Source organism: Orycteropus afer, unplaced genomic scaffold (genome assembly GCF_000298275.1).
Source record: "Orycteropus afer afer isolate SDZICR_OR568_19922 unplaced genomic scaffold, OryAfe1.0 scaffold00033, whole genome shotgun sequence".
Taxonomy (NCBI): Eukaryota; Metazoa; Chordata; class Mammalia; order Tubulidentata; family Orycteropodidae; genus Orycteropus; species Orycteropus afer.
The window spans coordinates 6,294,143-6,316,322 of NW_006921620.1; the positions used below are offsets into that span (position 1 = coordinate 6,294,143).

General features: G+C 36.4%; 1 protein-coding gene across 1 annotated transcript in view; it reads left to right on the plus strand.

Moving 5' to 3' along the window:
* The window catches only part of ABCD3 (ATP binding cassette subfamily D member 3), a 176,226-nt gene extending 154,624 nt beyond the window's left edge, over window positions 1-21,602 (plus strand). The window contains exons 17-23 of the mRNA XM_007936070.2: window positions 6,524-6,601; window positions 6,724-6,789; window positions 6,883-6,972; window positions 7,626-7,745; window positions 8,658-8,762; window positions 13,260-13,316; window positions 21,525-21,602. Of these exons, the coding sequence (XP_007934261.1) occupies window positions 6,524-6,601; window positions 6,724-6,789; window positions 6,883-6,972; window positions 7,626-7,745; window positions 8,658-8,762; window positions 13,260-13,316; window positions 21,525-21,602 (594 nt within the window). The remainder of the gene's footprint in view (window positions 1-6,523; window positions 6,602-6,723; window positions 6,790-6,882; window positions 6,973-7,625; window positions 7,746-8,657; window positions 8,763-13,259; window positions 13,317-21,524) is intronic.
* Window positions 21,603-22,180: the final 578 nt, after the last annotated feature.

Consider the following 22,180-nt stretch of genomic DNA (forward strand, 5'->3'; position numbering starts at 1 on the left):
ATCTTGATTGCATGTTTGGTCAATTTCAGACTGTAGAAGTTGGTAAAAATTTTCAATTTCCTCGTCTTTGGCTTTTGTAGAAGCTCTGGTGGCATAATGCCTAAGGCATTTGACTGCTAACTAGAAGGCTGGCGGTTCAAACCCACCAGCCACTCCTCGGAAGGAAGGTTGAGTGATCTGCTTCTGTAGTGATACTGCCTCGGAAACCCAAGGAGGGATCTCTGTGAATCAGATCCGACTCAATGGCAGTGCATTTTGCATGCATTTTGGCTTTTGTGGTTTGTGCTTAAATTTCAATAATAGTACTATTATCTGGTCTTCCTTGTAGGCGTATTGATTATTATCCTATCACTATCGGCATCGTACTTCAGGATAACTTCTGAAACGTTTTTTGTGCTGATGAATGCCACACCATTCCTCTTCAGTTTGTCATTCCCAGCACAGTAGCTCATACAGTTTTCTGATTTAAAATGGCCAAAACCAGTCCATTTTAGCTAATGCCCAGGATATCGATCTTTATGTGTTCCATTTCATTTTTGATGATTCCAAATTTCTTGGATTCATACTTCGTACATTCTGTGTTCCAATTATTAATGAATGTTTGCAGTTGTTTCTTCTCATTTTGAGTCTTACCACATCAGCAAACAGAGATCCCAAAAGCTTTACTCTCTCCACATCATTAAGGTCATCTCTACTCTGAGAGGGCAGCTCTTCACCAGTTGTATTTTGAGTGCCTTCCAACCTGAGGGGCTCATCTTCCAGCACTATATCAGAAAATGTTTCAGGGCTTTTCATAAAGTCTTCCAGTAATATATTGGACAGTGTTTCACTGATATTCATAAGATTTTCACTAGCCAACTCTTTGAGAAGTGAATGGTCCCTTCCTTCTTCCCAGTCTTAGTCTGGAAGCTCCACTGAAACCTGTCTACCATGGGTGACCCTACTTGTATTTGAAATACTGGTGGCATGGCTTCCAATCTCATAGCAACACATAAGCCACCATAGTACAACAAACTGACAAGTGGTGGGCAGACTTTTTATTACTGATTAAAACATTGCAAGAGCAATGCAGTAGCACTGCTGATAGCTGCCTGTTCAAAGCAGGTAAGATCTCACGTCAGGTGAATGATGCTTATTAAAAAAATTCTCTTGACATATAAGAAGAAAGGAAGGCATAGTAGGCAATCTACTTCCGTAGTGATAGCACCTCGGAAACCCAAGGAAGGGTTGTTATGAGTCACATCAACACGACTGCAGGGAGTTTTTAACATATAAGAAGATGGCAGACCAAATTAAAAAGAAAAAGCAAAAATAGAGTGTTTTTATATGGTTTGTAAGACTGCCTCCTTTGAATAATTATTTAAATTGTGGATATTGCAATTTTATAAGTAGTTCAGCTGTAGAAATCATGAAGATTATTAACAGATTTCTATCCTATAGGATGTCTCTACAATTGCAGATTCCTACACTGTGCAGTAGAGTTTTCTGCTATGCTGGATGTGTTCTTTATCTTTGCATTCCAGTATAATAGTTAGACATGGCTATTTAGCTCTTGAAATGTAGCTAGTGATATTGAGGAACTGAATTTTAAATTTTATCTAATTTTAATTAATTTGACTTTAAATGACCACATGTGGCTAGTGAGTACTGTATTAGACAGCATGGCTCTGAAATCCCTCTCTTCAAGCCTGTGTTTATGGCCCTCTGTAATTTCTGTTTGATTCGGGGATGTTTTTCAGTTATGTTATTGAAAGGATGTTGTCTGATAGTTTATTTAAAAAAAAAAGGCATATAATTATTGGATTTTTTTTATTATTATTGTTGCAGTCTTGGGCGAGTGAGCAGTTTTTCCGTTCTTTCAAATAAATTATCTGCCATCGAGTACATTCTGACTCATAGCGACCCCTCTTGGGTTTCCAAGGCTGTAAATCTTTATGGAAGCAGACTTCCCATCTTTCTGTCATGGAGCAGCTCGTGAGTTTGAACCACTGATCTTTTCGTTATCAGCCAAATGCCATAACCACTGTACCACTAGAGCTCCTTTGCATATCTGATAAACCCTTCAAAACTAATACAGTGAAACCTGTGAGAGCTGGAATTTGATTAGGACTGCCTTGTTTTTCTGGGTCTTGTAAGTTTTCTATCTTTGACGGAGTTTAGTCTTAACCACTTTTCTATTCCTCATTTTAGTGGAAAATATTTGAATTTTCCTTCTGACAGTTTTCTGCCTTACACAGGTTCCTGCTTTAAGCAGGTTTTACTCTATGTCCTGAATGGAACTTCTGGTCTGCTTCTTAAAAAACTACTTTCACTCTTCCCCAGCTCAGTTACTGACAACTCTGTCCTTCCAGTTACTCAGGCCAAACACCTTGGTATTGTTTTTGACTTTTTCTCTCATATCTCATGCCAGCCCACCAGGAAATAGTCTTGACTCTACTTCCAAAATATAGTATGTATAGAATCTAAGCATGTCTCATCATCTCCACTGTTACCACCTGGTCTAAACTACCATCATTTCTTTCCAGGATTATTACAGTCGTCTCCTAATTAATCTCTCTCTCTCTGCTTTTATCCCCACAACTTTGTTAAAACGGAAGCCAGATCACTTCACTCCTGCAAAAAGGCCATGGGGGCAGCATCTTCCTCTGACCTCCTCTAACTTCACAAGGGAGAAACAGAATCACCTTCAGCAGCCCAAGGCTGATTACTATGAGGTGAAAGTCAGGCATACCGCCACCCTCAAACCCCTTTATCAATTCTGACACCAACTGTTCCTCCCACGGCACTCAATACTTCTCTGCTGGGTTTGATAATTTGTTGCAATGGCTACACAGAACTCAAAAACAGTAGTCACAATTATGGGGTTTATTAGGAAAGTTATAGGTTACAGTCCAGGTTCAAGAATGCACTCAGAACTTCCAGTAAGATGGAGGAATAGGCAGACAAGCGACACAGACCCTCTTCAACAAAGAAAAGAAAAACCAATTGACAGAGATACAGAAGATAACCCTGGAACCCTGAGCTTTGAAAGGAACTATACAGAAGTGGATTAGGCACCAACTAGTGGAAAAACCTGAACGAAAATAGTGAGTACAGAGACGGTTGGAGCTGCGGACTGTCAGCTACTTGAATATTCAATGGCTTGAATATTTCCAAGTGGTGTTGGGAAGTGAGAATTGACCTAAAGATCAGTCCCAGTCACCAAGGGCTGCAGGGACAACTGCTCTGGTGGCCTTTGACTAGGAAGGGAAACAGCAAGGAGGGAGACAACTTGAGCTGTGGACTTTCTGCAGCCATTTTGATTGTTTACATGTGGCAACCATTTTGGATTTTAAAGTGATAGCATTCTCATTTGGATTCCAGGGACCTAAGAACAGGCTGTGTTTGCCAAGGTCAGCAAGGACATACAAGAGGCTGACAAAGGAAAGGAGACAGGTGGTGAGTGTATAAGTGCTGCCAACTAGTGAATAGAGGAGCATAGCACAGTACCCTAATTGTATAGATAACATACAAACAAAACAAAGAAAACGAAAATTGTGGGCAAGTCACTCCAACATATAATCACCAATTAAATATAAACACAAAAATGTCACAATGCCTCAGAGACAACAGAGCATCACAGTCCAACAAAGAAGCAAGATAAAGCAGGGGAAACAAGGGACCAAAAAAGCAAAAAGATGGAAACAACCTACGTGCCCATAAGCAGAAGAATGGATGACCGAACTATGCTATGTACACATACCGGAATGCTATGCAGCACTAAGGAATAATGTGGAGTCTGCAAAACACCACATAATATGGATGAACTTGGAGGACACTATGCTGAGTGAAATAAGTCAATCACAGAAGGACAAATATAGTATTGGTTCATTGTTTTGGAGAGTCAAGGAAAGGTTTATATATGGAGGGAAACTTTCTTTGTTGGTTGCTGGGGTGGGAGGGGAGGGGAGGGAAGAAAGAAAGCAAGCAAGAAAGAAGAATGCACTCTGGATACTATTCTTCAATCAGGACAGTCTCCCCTCTGTTATGACCTCAGACATGCTTTTCTGACCCTTGGCTTCTTGGCCTGGCCTCTGCCCTGCTTGGGCAAGTGTTACACAGTCCTTACAGTTTTGCTGATAGGTGCCCTTAGGTGCATCCTACTTTGCCAACAAGACTTCTACCCAAAGGGACTCAGCTTTCTTGCTCTGTGGGCCAGCAAGCCCACTGCTCTGTCTTATGCCTCTTGGTACCACTGCTACCGTCTCTCTGCCAAGGAGGACCAGCACAGGAATCTTTGGTCCAAGGAAGTTCTTCACTCCACCTATGGGTCTTTTCTCTTGATGGCACCTGCATATTTCCAACCAGTAATCTGGTGGAAATGGTGAAGACCATAGCTAGAACAGTCATACCAAGTAATTTCTGCAACACAACTACTTTGCCAATAAAACCTCTGATGTCTCTCCATTTCATCAGTGTAAAAAACCAAAGCCCTTTCAGTATCTTACATTGCTCTGTAGGATTTGCCTGCCACTACTCTACCCCACAGAGGAGTTCTGGTGGTGTAGTGGTTAAGACATGACTGTTACCTAAAAGAATGGTGGTTTAAATCCACCAGCCACTCCATGAAAGAAAGATGAGGCCGTCTGCTTCTATAGAGATTTACAGCTTTAGAAATCTAATGGGGGTTACTATGAGTCAGAATCGACTCAATGGCAGTGAATTTGGTTTTAGATTTTACTGTACCCACACACCCCACCCTTTACTTATCTGAGCTCATTCCTGCAACTCTTCTTTCTTGTTCATTTTTATCCAGCCAAATCAGCCTCCTTTCTGTTCTTTGAACAGGCCTGGCATACTCCTGCCTCAGCTGCTTTGCACTAAGTTTTTTAGGGGGAAGGCAGGCTAGAGCATTCTTCCTTCAGATACTCCTAATTCACTCATTTGCTTCCTTCAGAGTTTTCGTTAGTTGTCTTTCTGAATGAGTCCTACCTTGACCGCCCTAAAAATACAATACCTCTCACTCACTGCCAAGTGTCCATACTCTGATCTATTTTCCTTCATAGCACTTACTTTCTAGCATACTATTTCCTTATTTATTATGTGTATTCCTTATTATATGTCTACTAGAATGTAAATCCCTAGGGTAAGGATTTTTTTTTTTTTTTTTTTTTGTCCCTCTGGTGGCATAGGGCCTAAGGCATTTGACAGCTAACCAGAAGGCTGGTCGTTCAAACCCACCAGCCTCTCCTCGGAAGAAAGGTTGGAGAATTTACTTCCGTAGTGATACTGCCTGGAAACCCAAGGAGGGGTTGCTATGAGTCAGATCTGACTCCATGGCAGTGAGTTTGTTTTTTTTTTTTTTTTTTACTTACTAATACAGCCCCATTGCCTAGAACAGAGATATATTTATTAAATTAGTTAATAGGAGCCTAAGGCTCAACAAAACAAAACAAAAAAACCAAACTCGCTGCCGTCAAGTCCTTTACGACTCATAGCGACCCCTCCTCGGGTTTCTGAGGTGGTATCACTACAGAAGTAGATGGTCCAGTCTTCCTTGCGAGGAATGGCTGGTGGGTTTGACCCGCCAGTCTTCTGGTTAGCAGTCAAATGCCTCAGGCACTATGCCACCAGAGCTCCCTAAGGCTCAACAGTTAAAAAAAAATTCTCAAGGCTGGTTACATAGCTAATGTAACTCATGTCTCTGAATATTTCTGACATCTTTCCTGCTGTAATATACTGCTGCTTATTGGGGTCAGCTAGAATGAGAACCCAGGTTTTCTGATTTTTTTCAAAGGTCATTTAGACACTGGTAAGACTAAGTTTAGAACTTGCATACTCTTTACATTTTCTCATTATCTTTATTTTCACTTAGTTGCAGAGCAGTTTGGTGGGCCTCATAAATATTTATAATGCACAAGTACTTTGATGAAACATTTCTAATTTCTAAGAATCTCAGGAAACATTTCTCACTAGTGCATAAGGTTACTTACTGGTGTGGAGATTAATTTCTGTATTATAAAAAAGAACAAATAAAAATCTAGACAACCTAAATATTTAACAAAGGAATATTTTTTAAATATTACAGTGTATCCTTCCTGTGGAATACCCTGCAAGCATTATTTAAAAATATATATATATTAATGATAGGGATCTGAATATGCTGACCTGGAAAAATATCTGATATATTAAATAGTAAAAATAATGAACACTCCTATAGAACAATATAAAGCAAATGATTGAGTTTTTTAAAAAGACTTTATTTGTATGGATACATTTATTTAATGTTCTTTTAAATTCTCAAGAAATTTTTTTAAGGTTTTTTCTTTGTATTCCAGTTGAGATAAAGGTGATGACATCAAGTATGATTTTTAAATGCAAGTTTATAAAGTTAAAAAGTAATATGTGCTCATTGAAAAAAACATCACTGAGTAGAATAGGCAAAGCAGAAAGCTCGTAAGTAGCAGAGAGGTCTTTGACTTTAGCAAATGTTCACTGATTACATATTCCTTCTACTTAATTCATGAACTAACTTCCATTTTAGGTTCGATCTGGGGCCAACGTTCTAATTTGTGGTCCTAATGGATGTGGGAAGAGTTCACTATTCCGTGTTCTAGGTGAAGTAAGTACAAATAGGCCTCAAAACTTTGTTGTGTTGAGCCTTAGGCTCCTGTTAACTGCCATTGTGTCTGCTACATTGTAAAATTCACAACTGTTTCTCTCTTTCCTCTTTTCCTTTTATAGTTATGGCCTCTTTTTGGAGGACGTCTAACTAAACCTGAGAGAGGAAAGTTATTTTATGTTCCTCAGGTAAGACCTTGGTTGAGTTGTTTCATAATCTTTGATTTAAGATCCTTTAATTTTCTTAAAATTTACTTCTATTATCTCTTGCTCTACTGTCAGAGACCTTATATGACCCTTGGAACACTTCGAGACCAAGTGATATATCCAGATGGAAAAGAAGATCAGAAAAGGAAGGGGATCTCTGATCTGGTAAGGGACTCTGTATCCTAACCTACTGAAAATATTTTACTTCTTATACTTCACCTTAATCAGGTAAGTATTGAAATGCCAGGTAATTTAACCTAACCTGTGAAACCCTCCAAAGCCTTGACATTAATTACAGCTTTCCAAGGTAAGGTAAGATGAAAACCACTTTGCTTAAATATGATACGTTGTGTTTAATCTGTCTTTATACTGTTGGGAGCCTCTGGGTGGTGCAAAACTTGAGGCGCTGCTAACTGAATGATTGGAGGTTTAGGTCCACACAGAAGCTCCTGGGAAGAAAAGGCCTAGCAATCTACTTACCCAAAATCAGCCATTAAAAACCTTACGGAGTACAGTTGTACTCTGACACCATAAGGTTACCATGAGTTGGAGTCGACTTGACTGCAACAGGTTTATTGTTTGTTTTCTCATTGTTTTTACTTGTTAATTATGTACAACAATGACACATTTTGTCACAGTTAGTATAGACAGGAACATCGAGGTTCAATACTACTTTTGTGCCACGTTATTTTGTGAAATGTGCCTCTTTAAGTGATATTGGCAAAGAATTATACTCCTTGTAGTTTAAAAAATAAAGTGTGAGAGAGAAAGTTGGTTTATATTAAGCTTGGTTTCATCTCTAATTATTTGTCTGAAAGGTACTGAAGGACTACTTAGACAATGTCCAGTTGGGTCATATCCTTGAACGTGAAGGAGGCTGGGACAGTGTTCAGGATTGGATGGATGTACTCAGTGGTGGTGAAAAACAAAGAATGGCGGTAAGTATACTCTGAACACATTGTATAAAGATGCAACTAGTTACATAAAGTTATTCTTATAATCTAGCATTTTTATTAAGGCACAAAATTTTATTTCATTCTTTTTTATTTAGCAATTGTTAAATTATAGATTAGTTTAAATGATAATAAAAGTGCTCAGGAATGTATAACTTGTGCTTAAATTTGTACTTCTGAAATACTCGTAAAAACATTGCCAGTATTTGTGAAAACAAAAGCTGAGATTTAATTATCTACGGGATGTAGTACATTGATCCTGGGAAATACAATGATCCTGGTTGGGTTATTAGATCTCTTTGTTTCTATAGATATCTCTTTATCTTACTCACACCATTCCCCCTGATGTAGCTGAAGATATTGAAGATGATCAACTACTTTTATTATTGTATTCTTTATTTCATTCTTTGACCTTACCTGCCACCATTATTTATGTATCCTTGTTCCAGGGCTCAGTATCTACTACCTAAAGTTACTTAGAGTTGTTACCATTATTCAGACAACAGAATCTTTAAAACCAGAGACCTTTTTGCACCTGAGGCCATTGTTAGTCTGAATTCTAAAATTTGGTTAAACCCTCTAATATTGTTTGTTACGTGAACTTCCTTTAATGTCGATTTAAAACTCAGCTTCATCTCAGGTCAAACAAATAGATTGTATTTTATTCTTACCAATAAATATTTCCCCTATATTATATTTTCCTGTTTGTTCAGGCTGAGAATAAAATAATTTGGTTTACTTATATTGTCTCTATTTCTGGAAAACAGACTTTTTAGTTAGAATAATTTCCATGCTTATTTACAAGACTGCATATTTAATTTAAAGTAAATTTATTTTAGCTTATTAATTTTAAGTATGCATATGTTTACACAAAGCATTTCTCTTTTTATTCTTCAGATGGCAAGATTATTTTATCATAAACCCCAGTTTGCCATTTTGGATGAGTGCACAAGTGCAGTTAGTGTGGATGTGGAAGGCTACATTTATAGTCATTGTCGAAAGGTAGGTGTGGCAGGTTCTCAACTTGGGGATCTATATCTGCCCCCGCAGTCTGATCTATGTCCAGCCAGATATTTATCCAAGGAGAAGATTCCAAATTATTTAGTAACAAAATTATTCTCAGAGAATGATATCTTGCTTTAATAAAGATTTTAAACTTATATGTTTAATAGCTGTGAGTAAAAGGAAATGAGTTGTAAATGAATTATTTATATAATTCTCTTTAGCCACTTATTAGATAACAAACAAATAACATATTTAGATCTGTTTCTCTTTTACATCATTATCTGTACTTAGAATTAATAAACTGGTATTGACATTCATGGCAATTATTGTGCTTTTATTCATTTTCCCTTTGGCTTAGGCAATATTTTATCAAAGTTTTTTTCAGTAACCTAGTCTGAGTTTGTCTACATTAGTTCTGTTCTGTAATTATTCAGTAGTCTGAGGGTTTTTTGTTTTTTGTTTTTTTTTCTGTGAACAATTCTCACCAACATCTGTACTCCTGTACTCTTACGTTTTTAGAATAAGAGCAGTATATCCTGTTTTACAGTTTCTCTGTAGGTACCAGAGTATTTTAACACATGTAAATTGTTCTTTGGGAACTTAAATATAAAAAGTCTTGTTGCATATACATATAGTATAAACTCTTGCGCTCAAAGTGTGATCACGGATCAAAAGCATCAGCCTCACCTGGGGGTTTGTTAGATCCTACTAAATCAGAATATACATTTTAGCAAAATTCTCAGATGATATAAAGGCACCTTAAACCTTGAGATGCACTAGTATAATGATGAAAGAATGAATTTCTATATTCATTTTATTAGAAAGATTTTTAACTGCTGATTTTATGTTTTTAATGGTTTATTTTCTATTCTTAAATCTGGGCAATTTGTAATTTTTATTCATCTGTCTATATTGTTTTTCAGATTTATAGGCATCTAGAGGTGTTTGCTGTATTGTCTTATTACTGCACTTTAGTTATCATTTCTAATTTTCATTTCTAGAGAGTGCCTTTGTATTGCACAAGGGTATATGATTACTTGCCCTACTAAATGAGAGAGAGCAGTGATATATCCTTTCAGGGAGCATGGCTTATGAGTAGTAGATAGCAGAACGTGAAAACAGTCAGTGCAAAGTTATGATAAAATGTGAATACTTTTCATTTTTGTTTTTACTGTGGATTAATAAAATGCATAAATCAAAGCAACTAATTGAATGTTACTGGCTTCGTCAACACACTTGAAAGAATTATTTGAGGACTGCTGAGAAATTTTGACTAGAAAGAATATGATAAAAATCACTGCAGGTGTGAAGACAATAAAAGGAATGAATAGAAAGGCCAGCATCTTGGAATTTTCATAAGCTCCCTAAAGTATTCAAAACTGGAAAACCTTTGAATTCTTTAATTTCTGAATACTGTAGCTATATGGAATTATACCTGTTTTCATCTGTCATACATAAGGCTGTATGGTTTGGAAACTGTGTGTCAGGACGCAGTAGCAAACTCTCAGGGGCACTGCAGGATACTTTTACATTTTGAGGAAAATGATGACATCTGTTGGACACTGCACAGACAACTACTATTAAGTTTGCATCTAAATGCTTAATAAATGGAACTGTTACATAAAGTTTTTTTGGCTTAGGGTCACTGTAAAAATATTTCTGATATACTAAGAGCATGTGAACCAAGATTGTTGGGGAGCTCTGATTCACGAGTTGTTTGGAGCTCTGGTGAAGGGCCAACAAAAAGACAAGGTCCTCAATGAGATGGATTGACACGGTGGTTGCAACAATGGTATCAGGTGTAGCAAGGATTGTGAGGCTGCACAGGACTGGGCAGAACTTTTGTTCTGTTGTATATTGGGTTGTTATGAGTTGGAGCCGACTTGATGGCACCTAGACAAGAGTTTTCTCTTATGGTCTAGCTGTAGAGTATACTCCTCTCATAAGATCCAATTTGTTTATAAAGTATATATTTAAAAAAAAAAAAAAACTCACTGCTATCGAGTCAATTCCAACACATAGCGACCCTCCTTGGGTTTCCAAGGCGGTATCTCTACGGAAGTAGATTGCCCAGTCTTCCTCCGAGGAGTGGCTGGTGGGTTTGAACCACCAACCTTCTGGTTAACAGTCAAATGCCTGTAGATTCCATTTAAAAGAACATTTTTATGGGACCTTATATTATTCAGGGTTCTCCAGATAAACAGAACCAATAGAACATATGTAAATAAAGAGATTTATTTTAAGGAATTGATCACCCAGTTGTCTGGGTAGCAAGTCTGAAATATGCAGGGGAGGCCCACATACTGGGAATTCAGGCAAGTGTTGATGTTGCAATCTTGAGTGTGAAATCTATAGGACGGGACAGCAAGCTAGAAATTCAGGCAGGATTTCTATGTTATAGTCTTGAAGCAGAATTTTTAGTTTTTTCTGAGAAACCTCAGTTTTTGGTCCTTAAGCATTTAGCTTAAGTGACCCACATTATTCATAGTGATCTCCTTTATTTAAATAAGCTGATTGTAAATGTTAATCACATCTATAAAATCCCTTCACAGCAGGAACATCTAAACTAGTGTCTGACCAAACCAAACCTTGATACATAATATTAACCATCACAATTAAACCTGACAGTTTTAATTATATTACTATAATAGCACTTTATATATAGTATTAACATGAAATGAGGAATATACTCGTTAAGCCAAGAATTCATTGACAATTACAAAACCAGTATACATTTACAAATTAAATACAGACAAGACTTAAAAATTTTCAAATTTGCAGCACTAAAGAGACCTATTTTACCTGAATTAAACTATTAGTTTGGGAGTTAGTTATGGAACGATACAGTCTGAAGTCCAGATCATGTATTATGAATTTTGCTTTTGTATTTTGACTTCAGTAATGATAATATCAAGAATGCCTGCAATAAGTAGAGTCGTAATCCAGTTATTGTAAGAACTATGAACAGATATAATACCAGGAATGAGACTTATTTTTGTAAATGTTGCAAAATAATTCTACATTCAATACCACAACTTGGCTGTCAGATTTAAAGGGAATTAGTGAGTACTAGAAATGACCTCATTCACACCAATTTGAAAATGTCTCGATCATTAACATTTGTGTGATTGCTTCCACATTATCTCAACTTGGAATATATTAACTTTTATTCCTTGTAGATTGATTCAACATAGTCAAGTGTTTAAAAGATGTAAGTTAAATGCTCTGAAAACTAATCCTTAAAAAGACATAAATGTCCAGTTGAAATGTCTGTTTTATTAATACTGATAATATGCTTATTTTATCATGTAATTCCTAGTTGGTTTGAGAACTGTTTCACAGGCAGTCAGATAAACTTATGACACATTAAAAGTGTCACTTGACACCAGCAGAAGTGAAGACACAAACTTGAGCACTTCAGTCTTACGGCAGAAATGATCTGGAGCTTACTTAAGTTTTTAAAAATTACTGTCAAAATAAAATTTGGAATTCATGATGGACATTTCCTGGATATCCCAGCAGGTATCTGTTGGCCTGAAGGAATTAATTTTGAGATACAGTGACGTAGAGCAGGGTTTTTCATGCTTGGCACAATTGACATTTGGGGCTGGATAATTCCTAGTTATGTTCTGTGCATTGTAGACTGTTTAGCAGCACCTCTAGCCACTACCAATTAGATATCAGTAGCACTCTCAGTTGTGACAACCAAAAATAACCCCAGACATTGCCAGATGTCCCCTGAGGGGCAAAATCAACCCACGATTGAGAACCACTGATTCAGAGCAACTACACTTATACCTATTAGTGTTGTTTTGAAAGTCTGAAGAACACATCTATAACCCTTTATTCACAATCTTTAATCCAGAAAGCTCTAAAAACTGAAGTAAATTTGATGATTTTTTTTTAGCAGTTTTATTGAATGGCAAAATCTGGCCTGAGCTAACAAAAGATATTTAAACTCTTTATTTCACTTAATGTGTATGTCCATATGTGTTGCTCCAGATACATTCATGTGTTTGATTACAGAATTCTGAGAGTGTTTAACACATTTCCAAAATCTAAATTCCAAAGCAAAGATTTTCAATGAGGAATTATGACTTTGTGTTTGAGAAGCAAATTGCCTATAGACAATGCTATTCTGTATTAATTTTTACTAGTTTTAAGTTCTTAGACTTTTTATCATCCTTACACTCTTTTCACATATTTTGTTTTTTACAATAAAGTAGAAAATATGCTAGGATATGTATTATATGTCCCAAATAAAATAATGTATTTAGTGCCAGTACCTGTTGGCTTTTATTACGTGCTTGAAAGCCCAAAGGTACTTTACCTTACCTTAAATAGTAACGTCAGTTGAAATTATTTTTTCTCTTTGACATTGTTTTTCATATATAGCCACTGAAAGCAATCAGCTTACACCTTAAAATATATAGACTAGCTTCATTTGTGAATCTCTGTCATTGATCTAAATGTCAATTATTTCCTTTCTTTTAGGTTGGCATCACCCTCTTCACTGTGTCACATAGAAAATCTCTTTGGAAACATCATGAGGTTTGTATTTCTTACATTTAATAGTACGGTGGAAGTTTATATTATATATTTATGTGAATTTAGATGAATGTGGTTCTAGAGTTCTTGGTTTATGTTCCCTTATAAACATATACCTTAAGGGAAAAAGTGATTTTGTTTCAGTTTTATAAAGTGTTATTTTCTTAAATATTGGCATAATTGTCAATTTTAAAAACTAAAATGTATAGTTATCTGTTTTTATTCACAGTAGTTACCTTCTATAAAATTATCATGAACACTGAACACTAACGATTGAATTGTGAATCATTGCTCCAAGGGGAAATACAGGATTAGGCTCCTACAGGCTCCTAGTCACAGCATTTCTGTCAGTCACCCAGTACATTATCTCTTTTTTATGCATGTTCCTGTTTAAAGACATCTCATTTAATATATATATTGTTGATTCATTAACATTGAACTCATGGCCAACAATACTATAACTCATACATACCTGAATGAAGCTTATTTAACACCTGCTATTTTCTCTGTAAGGGACATCACAACTTGCAGTTAAGAACTCTAGACAACACTTCAACACTATACTTGGAGACCATTTTAAAAAGACAACACTTCAACACTATACTTGGAGACCATTTTAAAAAGTAAAAACACCAACAGAAAGCACAAAAATGTGAAAAAGATGACACTAAATAGACCACCAGAATGATAACATTGTTTACAGTATGAGAGCTGAAACAAGGCAGTGTGTTGCCTTGTTCAACCTCAGCTGTGAACATGTATATCGGGAACTCAGATGTTTTGAGGTTCTGTGCATGTCTACCATCACTTTCTGTCAGTTTGTCGTATTGTGGTGGCTTGTGTGTTGCTGGAAGTCATGCCACTGGTACTTCATGTACCTAGGAGGGTCACCCACAGTGGAAAGATTTCAGTGGAGCTTCCAGACTAAGACAGACTAGGAAGAAGAACATGGCCAAGTCCACTTCTGGAAAAAAAAAAAAAAAAGGGCCACTGGAAACCATATGAATAGCAGGGAAGCATTGTTTGATTTAGTGCAGGAAAATAAGTTCCTCAACTTGAAAGGCACACAAAATTGGACTGGGGCAGAGCTGCCTCCTCAAAGTAGAATCTACTTAGTGATGTAAATGGAGTACAGCTTTCTGGACCTTCATTTGCTTATGTGACACAACTCAAAATGAGAAGAAACAGCTGCAAACATCCATTAAAAATCGGAACATGGCATGAATGTATGAAGTACGAATCTAGGAAAATTGGAAGTAGTGAAAAATGAAATGGAGCACATAAAGATCAAAATCCTACACATTGGTAAGCTGAAATGGATTAATACTAGCCATTTTGAAGCAGAAAGTCGTATGGTCTGCTATACTGGGAATGACAGATTGAAGAGGACTGGTGTCATATTCTTCATCAAAAAGAACATTTCAAGATCTATCCTGAAGTACAGTGCTGTCAGTGATGGATAATATCCATATGCCTACAAGGAAGATCAGTTAATACTACTATTATTCAACTTGCACACCAACCACTAAAGGTAAAGATGAAGAAATTGAAGATTTTTACCAACTTCTGCAGTCTGAAATTAATCAAACATGCAACCAAGATGTATTGATAATTACTGCTGATTGGAATGTGATAGTTGAAAACAAAGAAGAAGCATGGTATTTGGAAAATATGGCTTTGGGTGAAGTGACACCCAATCACATGATAGAATTTTGCAAGACCAACAACTTACTTGTTGCAAATATCTTTTTTCAACAACATAAACAGCAACTATACACATGGACATCACCGCGTGGAATACACAGGAATCAAATGGACTACATCTGTGGAATGAAATGTTGGAGAAGCTTAATAACATCAGTCACAACAAGGCCAGGGACCAACTGTGAAACAGACCATCAGTTGCTCATACGTAAGTTTTAGTTGAAGCTGAAGAAAATTAAAACAAGTCCACAAGAGCCAAAATATGACCTTGAGTATATCCCACTTGAATTTAGAAACCATCTGAAGAATAGATATGATGCATTGAACAACAGTAACTAAAGACCAGACAAGTTGTGGTTTGATTTCGAAGATGTTATACACGAAGAAAGCAAAAAGTCATTAAAAAGACAGGAAAGAAGTACTCATCAAAACTAAAGGTCACCAAAAGCAAGAAAATGTGGCAAACTGTCACAGACCAGAGGAGGCAAAGGAGTCATGACAGCTAAATGAGATCCCAGAACAGAAAAAGTCCTATTAGGGAAAAACTAGTCAAGTTTGAAGTATGGAATTTAGTTAACAGTAGCAGCTCTGGTGGTGTAGTGGTTTTAAAGCATTTGTTTGCTAACCAAAAGGTCTACGGTTCAAACCCACCAGCCACTCCACAGCAGAAAGATGAAACGGTCTCCTTCCATAAAGATTTACAGCCAGTGACAGGGTTGCTGTGAGTCAGAATTGACTTCATGGCAGTGCGTTTTTTGGTTAATAGTAATGTACCAACTTTGGTTCTTTAGTTGTGACAAATCTACCATAAATAATGTAAGATATTAATAGGGGAAACTGAGTAAAGGTATATGGGACTTCTATACTGTCTTTGTAACATCTCTATAAATGTAAAACTATTCTAAAATTAAAAGTTTATTTAAATTTTTTTAAAAAAAGGGGAAATAAAAAAAGACCAAATGGATATGAAAAGGGACTCTGAAATAATGCTTTTGAATGGAGAGTAGACAAAACAAATGGGAAGAAATGATGAGATGAATTAGCTGAACAGAAGATTTCAAAGCACAGCTTGAGAAAACAACATAAAGTGTTATAATGAAATGTGCAGAGACCTGGAGTTAGAAAATCAAAGTGGAAGAATACACTTGGCACTTACCGAGCTGAAAGACATGAAGAAAAAAATTCAGGCTTGAAACTTGTGATATTAAAGGATTCTATGGCCAAAATATTGAACAATGCAGGAAGTGTCAAAAGAAGATGGAAAGAATATACAGAGTCACTGTACCCAAAATAATTGGTCTGTGCTCAGCCATTTCAGGATGTAGCATATGATCAAAACCTGTCATGTTAAAGAAATAAATCCAAGCAACACTGAAAGCATTGTCAAAAAATAAACCTTCAGGAATTGACGGAATACCCATTGAGATGTTTCAGCAAACAGATGGAGTGCTGGAAGTGTTCACTTGCTCATGCCAAAATATTTGGAAGACAATCACCTGGCCAACTGTGATAAATGGAGCTGTGTGTCAACTTAGCTGGACTACAATTCTGTGTGGTTTAAGCAATTGTGATGTGGGTTGTTCCCATGATGGGATCAGATATTTATGTTTTGAGCAGCCAATCCGTTGAAAGGGAATTTCCCTAGGGATATGGCCTGTTTCCAGGATATTTATGGACATCCTGGGAAAAGATACACTTCTGTGGATTGGGATCCTGTTGTGCTGCCTACAATTGTCCATGAGCAAACAAACCACCATTTGGCCTGGAGCTCTTGGATTCGTCATTCGTTGGAGTCAACAGCCAGTACTGCTTGCCAACCTTGAACTCTTCAGCTCCTGCAGGAGCACAAGTCAGGAAAAGCCTCCAGCTTGACATTTGATCCAAGAACTTGGGACTTGCCAGCTTCTATAAGTGTGTGAGCCGTTTTCCTAAGATAAATTTCTTTTTCTCTCTCTTTCTATATAAGCTTTACTGGTTTTGCTTCTCTAGAGAACCCAGCCTAACACACCAACCAACTCGAAGAGGTCCATATTTGTGCCCATTCAACAAATGTGGAAATTATTGAACAATATCATTAATAACACACACAAGTAAAATTTTGCTTAATAAAAATTCAAAAATGTTTGCAGCAGTACATGGACGGAACTTCCAGAAATACAAGCCAGATTAAGAAGAGGACGGCGAATGAGAGATATTATTGTTGATGTCAGATAGTTATTGGCTGAAAGCAAAGAATACCAAAAGATATTTACTTGTGTTTTATTGACTATGTAAAGACATTTGACTGTGTGAATCATTATGGATAATGTTGTGAAGAATCAGAATTGTAGGACACTTAATTGTGCTCATCAGGAACCTGTTCATAGACCAAGAGACAGTCGTGGAAACAGAACAGGGGAATACTACGTGGTGTAAAATCGGGAAAGGTATGCATCAGGGTAGTATAGTTTCACCATACTTATTCAGTCTGTATGCTGAGCATATAATCTGGGAAGTTGAACTATATGAAGAACTTGGCATCAGGAGCATCAGGATTGGAGGAAGAGTCACTGATAGCCTGCAATATCCAGATGACACAACCTCGTTTGCTAAAACTGAAGAAGACTTGAAGCACTTGTGAAAATCAGAGACTACCTTCAGTATGGATTGCACTTCAATATAAATAAAACAAAAATTCTCACAACTGGATCAATAAATGACATTATGATAAATGGAGAAAAGATTGAAGTTTTCAGGGATTTTGTTTTACTTGGATCCACAATCAGTGCCCATGGAAGCAGCAGTGAAGAAGTTAAACCACATAGTGCACTGGGCAGATCTGTTACAAAAGACCTCCTTAAAGTGTTGAAGAGCAAATATGTCACTTTGAAGACTAAAGTGTGCCCAATACAAACCATGGTATTTTCAGTAGCCTTATATATGCTGGACAGTGTATAAAGAATACCAAAGAAGAACTGAGGCATTTGAATTGTAGTGTTGGTGAAGCATACTGAATGTACCATGCACTGCTAGAAGACAAAAGAAGTCTGTCTTGGAAGAAGTATAACCTGAATGCTCTTTGAAATGAGAATGGCCACTTTACCTCTCATACTTTGGTCATGTTGTCAGAAGGACCAGTCCCTGGAGAAGGATATCATGCTTGGTAAAGTGGAGGGTCAGTGAAAAAGGGGAAGACTCTTAACAAGATGAATTGACACAGTGACTGGGAAAAGGAGCTCAAGCATTAGAGTGGCTGTGAGGATGGTGCAGAACCCAGCAGTGTTTCCTTCTGTTGTACACTGGGTCTCTGTGAATCTGAGCCAACTCTGTGGCACTAACAACAATACACATGTCCATGGATGACTGCAGAAGCTGTGAGTATTGATTTTGGGGTTACAAATAAATTTTTGTATGTAAGTGAGTTCACAAATATGATATCTGCGAGTTGCCCTGATTCATGGTGACCCCCATTCATAGTGAAACAAAACACTGCTTGGTCTAGCAGCATCCCCATAATTGGTTGTGGTTCAGACCATTGTGATCTCTATGGTTTTGTTTTTCTTTTTAAATTTATTTTGTTGAGACTATACATAGCAAAACATACACCAATTCAGCCATTTTTACATGTATACTTTAGCAACATTAAGCAACATTAATTACATTGTTCGAGTTGTACAACCATTCTTACCCTTCTTTTCTAAGTTTTTCATTAGCTGATTTTCAGAAGTAAATAGTCAGACCTTTTCTTCTAGTCCATCTTAGTATGGAGACTCCACTGAGACCTGTTTGTTTAACATCATAACAACACAGAAGCCCCACGGGCAGACAGGTGCGTGAGGTATGTAACCTAGGAGTTGAGCCAGACTCCCACATAGAAAGTACCTGTCTCTTCCACTGAGCCACCAATGCCTCCTAAACTATCCCTAGTTACCTGTGAAAGGTATTAGAAAACAAGTTAGTGGTTCTTGTTGTTGTTGTTGTTGTTGTTATGTGCCATCGAGTCGGCCCCGACTCATAGCGACCCCTCCTTGGGTTTTTAAGTTTTATAAATGATTATCATATAAATTGACTAAAATTTGTATAATCTTACCACAATTATGTCTAAATAAACTTTTTTGGTTCTTAAGTTTTATAAATGATTATCATATAAATTGACTAAAATTTGTATAATCTTACCACAATTATGTCTAAATAAACTTTTTTTCCCTTAACCATCTAATATTGGCAGAAGGGGAAAGACTCTCAAGAAGAATTACATGACAAAAAGTTTAGGGGCAGTGATGCCACTTTGTGAAAAATGAAACTAGTATTACTGAATAATTTCTGTAGAACTTATTAAACAGGAACCTAATTTGGTGTGTAAACTTTCACTTTAAACACAATATAAAGTATTATTTGAAAAAAAAAAAAATGTTTAGGGGCATTTTTAGTAAAGGGCAGGACTACATAGGAGAAAGTGAGTAATACCGGCTATATTACCACTGTATTGTAATGAAATAGGGTTCATTAGGTAGTAACTATAATTTACAAAGACAGCATTAATGCAGTTTACATTAGTACAGACATCTTAGTACTTTCTGAGACTCCAGCAGTTCCTTTCTCAGTACAGTTGTTCTTTTCATCTCTTACTGTAAAATGCTCAAACCCTAAAGATAAAACCAGTTTAACACTTAATTTTCTTTCCTTCTCCTTTCTGCCTTCCCTCCGTTGCTTCATGATACACATTTCATGTTGAATAAAGGGTTTGAGGGAAAAAAAAACAGTAATGATATCTTGTCCCACAATAAGCATACCTGATTGAACACTTATTTTGCCAAATATCGTGCTAAATGTTGAAAGAGATACAGACTGCTGTCTATACCCTCAAGAGCCTTTCAGCTTAGATAATATTCTGCAAGTAATAAAATGAAAAACAGGATTTTAAGTCATAAAACATATTTTCAAGCACCACTGTTTTTAGGCTGGTTACTTCCTTGGTATAATAAAGTTACTGGTCCTTGCCTGTCTCTCACACATAAAGATGAGGATCAAAGAGGAGAGCTATGTGAAAGTACTTAATGAAATTCGCTATGGCTGTTACTTACTATAGAAAGAGCTTGTATATTTATAGAAGTTAAATTGGGCACTGTTTGAAAGCATTCTGTTGAACTGTCTTCCTGACTGATCCCAGGCTTGAAAACTTAGGAGAAAAAGGAAATTGATAGTATTGGAAAGTTGTTTAAGTTGAAAGTTGTCTCCTGCTGATCTGGTGAATTAAGACAATTACTTTTAAAAAAATAGTTTATATTATTTTATGCCATGTTATGATTTGTGTATTTCTCATGAGTTGCATGAAAAATTGAATACTAGAAATCAAAGCAAGTTAAAAATATCCTCCGACCAATCACCCTCAAGACTATGGTCCCTAATCCATTCAGGCCTGGTATTGAACTTACTCTCATGGCTTAACTTTCAGCCAAACAATAGACAGAGCTATGAACACCAGAGAGAGATACTCCCTAGAACAACCAGCCCTGAGAGATCAGCAGGGGTGCACTAGCAGAAAACTCAGAAGGAAAGAATGTGTGGGAAAGAAAGACGCAAGCACAGGGAGGAAGTGGGAAAAGAGCTGAGACACTGTGGGTTTCAGTTAAAACTGTTGAATGGAAGTGAATTTGCTCTGTAAACTTTTACTCATATCACATTAAAGTCAAATATGTATATACACATACACACACATATACTCAAACACTCTGTTTTCTCAAGAAGTTCATAAACATTACAGCCATAGGACCAAGAGAAGACTTTGGCCTCTTCTCTTCCTTTCAGGTATAGATAGCTAGCAAAATAACCATCAGAACAGTGATCATGTGAAGGAGTGGTGACTTAATGAGGGAGAATTGGGAGCCACAATAACTAAGAAATAGCAAAATGGAAAAATAAAAGTATTTTCATCAAAAGCCATGGAATAAAAAATTGAAGCTTTATAATTGCTGTCCTAAAAGCAATGATGAGCAAGGATGAGGTGTATATATATATATATATATATATATATATATAGGCACCATATAGTTCTTTCCCCATCTACTAAAGCAAAAAACAAACAAACAAAAACCTAACTAAATTAGAGGCTCCAGCTGCCATAGGAAATCAGCAAAAGGAAGTAATAAAGGCTGCTTCTGCTGAACAGTCTAGCACTTTGCACAGTTCAACCTGCTGGACATTCTGATTTGTGGGTTACTTACAGATTTGGTTCTTTTAAAATAATAAGGAAGATTGTATTTTAGTCCTCATAAAGGAAAGTACTTTGAACACTCTAAGCAGAGTTATATTGTTATTTTTTAAAAGAACAAACATCTTCATTTACAGTTACCTTGGAAAATTGTATGCATCAGAATATAAGTTGTTGAAGGTTTCAGTGACTTAAGTAATCACTTCTAATCGTTGTCTTAAACACCAGTTTAAGAAATTCTACTTAAATTCCTGTCACATAGCAAATTCTTGATTATTGATTTGTTTGTTTGTTTGTTTGTTTCTTCTTGCCCGTAGTACTACCTGCATATGGATGGCAGAGGCAATTATGAATTCAAACAGATAACAGAAGATACAGTCGAATTTGGCTCTTAGAATCCGGAGAACTATACCTGCTTCAATGAAATAATTATAGAATACAGTTAGAAATACAAAGTACAATGTAAATTAAAAGTTGAGCTTTTTTTTTTTTAAAGAAAAAAAAAAAAAAACAAGCCACAGATTAACTAGATAGAAAATAATTGAGAACAAGTTGTTAAAACGTTTAATATTATATAAGATATTGCTAATTGTGTATATGTTGGTTTAATTATTAATATGTACTAAGAATGCCCTTATTCTTGTGGTTAAAAACCTGCCTAAATTAAATTGGGCTTAAATCAGTGTAACCTGATTCATCCTGGGATGTAAACCACTTAAAGTCAACTAATTTGACTTTTATGCATCTATCTTTTCCTTCAATGAAGAACCCTATTTAAAACTGGGGTCATCACTTGTCCTGTTCTAACAAGATAGTCTTGAGTATCATTTTCTTGTGGCCCATGGTACTGGGAAACAAACAAATCATAATGTATTATTAAAATGCATAACATTTCCTGACAGCATATTACACAGTGGCAGATCTCTTTAGGTGCCACAGTTATACATCATTCTTAATGCTTGGAGTGCATTTA